Source organism: Pristis pectinata, chromosome 12, assembly GCF_009764475.1.
Source record: "Pristis pectinata isolate sPriPec2 chromosome 12, sPriPec2.1.pri, whole genome shotgun sequence".
Classification (NCBI taxonomy): Eukaryota; Metazoa; Chordata; class Chondrichthyes; order Rhinopristiformes; family Pristidae; genus Pristis; species Pristis pectinata.
The window spans coordinates 42,672,054-42,678,278 of record NC_067416.1 but is presented as its reverse complement, the minus strand read 5'-3'; the positions used below and the strand labels follow the sequence as shown (position 1 = coordinate 42,678,278).

General features: G+C 42.7%; 1 protein-coding gene across 1 annotated transcript in view; it reads right to left on the bottom strand.

Annotated features, from left to right (window-relative positions):
• Positions 1-3,526: 3,526 nt before the first annotated feature.
• The window catches only part of stox1 (storkhead box 1), a 30,074-nt gene continuing 27,375 nt past the window's right edge, over positions 3,527-6,225 (bottom strand). Inside the window, exon 4 of the mRNA XM_052027469.1 lies at positions 3,527-3,964. Coding sequence (XP_051883429.1) covers positions 3,808-3,964 — 157 coding nt within the window. The 3' untranslated portion in view covers positions 3,527-3,807. The remainder of the gene's footprint in view (positions 3,965-6,225) is intronic.

Genomic DNA, 6,225 nt, shown 5'->3' with positions numbered 1-6,225 from the left:
CACTCCGGGTAATTCCCCAAGTCATTCCCTGGAACTGCGGTCAGTGCCGATGTTGCAGTGCACAGCCGGCAGTTCCAGTCACTGTGGTGTAATTCCAGTGCACTGCTTTCGGTGTTTACATTCTGATCTCTCCATTGGAGAAACCAGTGGGTGACGGCTTTGCAGAGCAACTGCATTCGGTACGGAGGGGCAGCCCTGAGCTTCCCCTTTGCCTGCCACTTTAATTCCCCATCCCACTCTAGCTTATAGCTCTTTTACTGACCGTGTTAGCGGGAGGACCAACGCAAGCTTGAGGAACAGCACCTCATCTTCTGTCTGGGCTCGTTCCAGCCTTGTGCAATCATTATTGGATTTCACTACTTCAATTAACGATTTCACAGTCTGTATCAGTCATCCATCTGTGATATTGATTCAGCTTATTTGTTCTTCATTTTTTTCTTCTAGAATGGAGAATGTGCCCAGTCTGACCTGCCGGGGAATGTCTTCCTGCTCTGCATTTCACAAATCCTACATTCTTGACAAAGGATCTAGGCCTGAAAGGTCGACTATGTATTTCCCTCCATGGATGCTGCTGACCTGCTGAGTTCCTCCAGCACTTTTTGTGTACTCTTTTGTCCAGTTCTTACTTTCTAACTGCTCCCATTTACTCAATGACCAGATAATCTTGTTTCCAGTTTATCCCCATGGTCACCTTCACTTTACCCTATCAGAGACATCCCCCTCCCCCCATCGTCCCTGCAGTTTAACAAGTTTCTTTTCTCTCCTTCCAAGTTCTGATGAAGGGTCGACAACCTGACATACTAACTCTCTGTCTTCCCCCTGACCTGCTAAGTATTTCCAGCATTTTCTGTTTTTTTAGATTTCCAGCATCTGCAGTTTTTAAAAATTTCATTTCCAGTCACCATCATGATACCAGTCACCAGCTGCCATTGGTCAGCAACATATCCCTTACTCCCGCATCTCATCCTTCCACCTATACCACCCTCATCCTGCTACTGTTCCCTTCCCTCAGTGTCAGAGTAGTTGGGATTGAGTGAATGCTGTGAGCAAAGCCTCCATGAGTATATCATTAATTAGCAGGGAGTTTCAAGAGTGCATCAATAAAAAGTGATGGTGTGTCAGTATCAATAAGTGTGTTGGTTTTAGCAAGGTTTGTAAGATTTTGGGTGGCACGGTAGTGTAGCGGTTAGCGCGATGCTATTACAGCGCCAGCAATTGGGGTTCGATTCCCATCGCTGTCTGTAAGGAGTTTGTACGTTCTCCTGTGTCTGCATGGGTTTTCTCCGGGTGCTCTGGTTTCCTCCCACATTCTAAAGACATACGGGTAGGTTAATATGGGGTTTAAAATGGGCGGCGCGGACTCCTTGGGCTGGTAGGGCCTGTCACCGCGCTGTAAATAATAAAAAAATTTAAAAAAAGAAAATGGTAATAGATTTGGATGATTCTTGGAACTATTTTAACATTTACAACAGGTCCTTGAAAGTGTGCAAATATTTTTGGGAGATTCCCAAGAAGTGCTCGGCTATATATAAATTCCATGGAATTGTGCTAACATTTGTAGGGCATTCCTGAGGGAATTTCAGTATTCATTGGATGTTCTCTGGGAATGTGTCACTATTTATATATTTTTCCATCATCTGGGCATCACCAGTAAGGCCAGCATTCATTGCCTTATCTTTAATTGCCCCTGAGAAGGTGGTGATGAACCACATGAATTGCTGCGGTCCTCTGCTTGAGCTACTCCCATAGTACTGCTGGGAAGTTCCAGGAGTTAGACCCAACAATGATGAAGGAACAGGACTATACTTCCAAGTCAGGATGGTGCGCAACTTGGGAGGTAGACATGCAGCTGGTGGCCTGAACCCCATGACCTTCTTGATAGTGGAGGCCACAGGTCTGGCAAAATGCTAACAAGCAGACAAACTGCAGTGCTCTTTGTAAACGATGCACACTGCAACTTCAGTGCACCAGTAGCGGAGGGGATGAACATTTACAGCGCCAGAGACCCGGGTTTAATTTCCGCCGCTGTCTGTAGGGAGTTTGCACGTTCTCCCCGTGTTTGCGTGGGTTTCTTCCGGATGCTCCGGTTTCCTCCCATATTCCAAAGACATACGGGTTAGGAAGTTGTGGGCATGCTATGTTGGCGCTGGAAGTGTGGCAACACTTGTGGGCTGCCCCCAGAACACTCTACGCAAAAGATGCATTTCACTGTGTGTTTCGATGTATGTGTGACTAATAAAGATATCGTATCTTACTATTGAAAAATGAGGTCATTAATGTCAGTGCTCAGAGAGATGTGGGTATCCTTTTACACAAATCACAGTGTTAACCTGCAGTGTCAACAAGGAATTAGGAAAGCAGTTGTAGTTGGACTTTATCGAAGGAGGACTGAGCACGAAATGGGACAGCAGAGTTGTCTTTATGAGCAGAGATGAACCTATGCTCTCTTGGTGTGAAAACATTGCCAGGTGAGAGTGAAATAATCAAAATTCTTACAAGGCTCGACAGGGTTGATGTAGGGACGATGTTTCTCCCAAAAGGGGTATCTAGACCTGAGATCATGTTCCCAGAAAAAGCAACTGGCAATTTAGGGCTGGGATGAGAAGAAATTTCTTCACCCAGAGGGTGGTGAATCTTCAGAATTTTCCACACAAGCGGACTGTGGAGGCTCAGTTGCTGATTATATTTAAGGCAGGTATCAATATAGTTTGAAGTCAATGGGGAACAAGAGGAAAACACTCCAATGGTTGGAGTCACACCTCAGACAAAGAAAGAAGGGCTCATTTCAGCCTAGGAAATCAGTGCAGGAGTTCCTCCGGGCAGTCTTCCAGGCTCAGCTGCTTCATCAATGACCTTCCTTCAAGGTCAGATGTGGGGATGCTCACTGACCGTTGCACAACATTCAATTCCATTTACAACTCCTCAGTAAATGAAGCAGGAAAAATGTGAAGGACTTAGAGAGGGTGCAGAAAAGACCTAGTGAAATGATTCCTTGGAGTCATTCAGTCAGGAGAATCTATTTAGTTAGGTGAATAGATTATAGGAGCTTGGGGCTGTCCTCAGAACAGGGAAGGTTATAAGGAGACCTGAGAGAAACCTTCAAGATCATGAAGGGTATGGACAGAGTAGACAGAGGGGTCAAGAACCAGGGGGCATAGAATGAAGATAATCGGCCACTAAAAACAAGTAGAAATTTTTTTTTAAAATGCAGGGAGTGGTTTGGGGCTGGCTTGCATGGCCAGAGATGATAGAGGGAGCAGAAGCAGCTGTAGCTTTCAGAGGGGAGCCAGAAAGGGAAGAACTGCCCTGTTTTAGGGAGAGGTTGTGGGAGTTGAACTCATTGGATTACTCCCATGCAGAGCCAGTACAGACTCAATGGGCCAAACTGACCCATTTCATGCTGCAACAAGTCTGTGATTGTGATTCTGAAAACCAGCATCTTGAAGATCTCAGTTAAGAGCCTCTCAACCTTTCATCCAATCAGAAAAGTCCAAAGTTTCAAGACTCACTTCTTAAGTGATTGGTCCCAATTATCTTTTTTGAAAGAAAGCATTTATTTTCAGCTGCTTCAGAAGTACTTTCATTCAAACATTTCTTTTAGTAACCTATAAAAATACACTGTAGTTTTCCCACTAAAATGAATAGCTCTCAAGTGGAAGTGATCAAAAGGCCACATGTGTAAAAGACTTCATTAATAAAAGCTGTGTAATACACAACTGATTCCCAGTGCAGACAGCTTAAGACACAGATCAGGCGAGAGATTTATCTTGTACTTTACATTTGTTGGCTGGAGAGCACATCTGCCGATCAAACATTCATTACCGGGGTGAGCTGTAGCAGGGGATGCCGAGACAAAACCCCACTTTGTCCACTGCTGCTCAGGGTCCCGTAATTTTGCACCAAGCTCTGCCTCTTCAGGCTGCTGAGGACAATGGAATTGTTTGATGCCAAACTTGCTCTGGTCCTGGAAAAGAAGTTCCAGTTAAAGAGTGATCATTTCCATGGAATTTGACTTAGGAAATATCATAGGATCATGCAAAGAGTGATAATTTCTATAGAATGTAACTTAAGACATATAGGATTGTGTAAGGAGGGCTCTCAGTTTGTACTGCCTGATGAACTATCTTCATTGGTTCCAATCTCTTGCTCATTGCCATGGCTCTGTAAAAATGTTACTTTTCAGGTGTTTATTCAGTTCCACAAAGGTTAGCATTGAATCCATTTCCACCCACCCTATCAAACACTGTACATCATACAGTGATCATAACTCACTGTTGCTCTCTCCCTCCTCACTTGTCAGTTCTTTTGCAAATTATATTAGGTCTGTACTCTCTCACTGATAATCCTGTCAGTGGAAATTGTTTCTCCCCATACACTATCAAACCCCTTCATAATTGTGAAAACATTTTTTTAAACAAAAAAAGTCCCCTTGACCTTCTCCAAGGACAACAATCCCAGATTCTCCAGTTTTTCTAGATGACTGCAGGATACATTCTATTATGCAAAATCTCCTCTGCATCTTTTCAAGATGTAATGTCCTTCTTAACTGGACACATAATTCTAGCTGAGGCCTAATCTGTATTTTATACAGGATGCATATAACTTTCCTGGTTTTGAATTCTATCCCTCAATTTATTATGCGAAGGATTCTTCCCTGCGTCTCTTTAAACAGCCTTCTGAACAACTTCTGTCACCTTCCAAAAATTTGTGCATGTGATGAGACCTAGAGTCTCTCTGCTCCTGCACTCATTTTAAAACTGTACCATATAGTTTATTTTACCTCCCTTCTAAGCTTGATCCATTCTCTCAAAATGCATCAATTCAGATTTTTCTGCATTAAATATTTCAGTAGTAAATATTCTCCTTAAGTTGCTACCGTTCCCCCTCACTGTTTACCAGATTTCTGAGTTTTAATCATAAAATCCTGTCCCAAACACCGGAATCATTAATATACAGTATCAGAAAGGGCATAACACCAATCCCGGGCAGTGGCAGAATATCATTTTACCCCTTGAGAAACAACTATTGTCTGCTCTCTCGGCAAATTATGTACTCAGTCAATAACTTTTTAATCCTATTATCAATTTTGCTAATAAGTCTGTTCAGACACCATCTTAAATCTAAAATACACGTCAATTGCACTGCCCTCAGCTGCACTCTGCTAGTTCATCAAACGTCTCATTGTCCACCTTTGCCCCTCTACTTCTACATTAGTTCATCCCTTTACTTTGGGCATTCAACTTCATTTATGCTAAATTATGAATTTTGCTTGTCCATTTTAATGCTTTATTTTGGTTTATCTTTGGCAATCCAGGAAACTTCCAACTTTCCCTCGTCAGATTGTCTGCACCAAATCCATTAAATCTTTGAAGAAATTCCTATTTAATGTTTTACCTGCCAATCTTTACCTCCAGAACACATGGTCCAGAACTCCTTTCAACTCAAGGTTATTAACTTTCCTCTACACAAAGACAATGAACTTGCATTTATATAGCACCTTTCATATTATCAGTATATCCCAAAGCACTTTTCAGCCAGTGCAGTACTCTCGAAGTATGGTCACTATGGTAATATTGAAAAGGAGCTACTCTAAACCTAAAGTTCCTATGATTATCATTTCCCAAATGCTTTCCCTCTGACATGTCGCACACCATTCCCTTCTGGAACTGGATCTTGCACCGTTTTGGACAGGAAACATACTGGGCACAAGGGTTCTCCCACACGTCAGGAATTCCTCTCACTGTTTGCTCCACACACATTTCCCATTCCATTAGGATAATTTAATGTCCCCAATGTTGTTAAAGTTCTTGCATCTTTCTGCAATTGGATTGCAACATTGCTCCTATACCTTCTTCCTCCCATTTGATAGCCTGTAGTGGACCCTAATCTCTAATGAATTTTGGCGGCTTGATCCATTATTTTATTTCCTTCTCTGAGTACAAGGACTGAAGACCTTCAGTTGTGGATGTACTCACAACTTGCACTTGCTGTCTGTTGGCCAGAGATTAGTTGTTAGTGGGTCAGGGGATAATCCTGTATCCCTGGCTGCAGTAAGGCAAGATCACGCTTCATGCTAATAAGCCACCACCTTAGGGAGGAGCAGCTGGCACCAATTAGACAGAGATAATCAAATTTGAATGCCATTCTTTAAATTCTCAGTAAACATTTGGCCAATAGACATTTTTGATGTGTTTTGATGTGTTCTAAAGACATACGGGTAGGTTA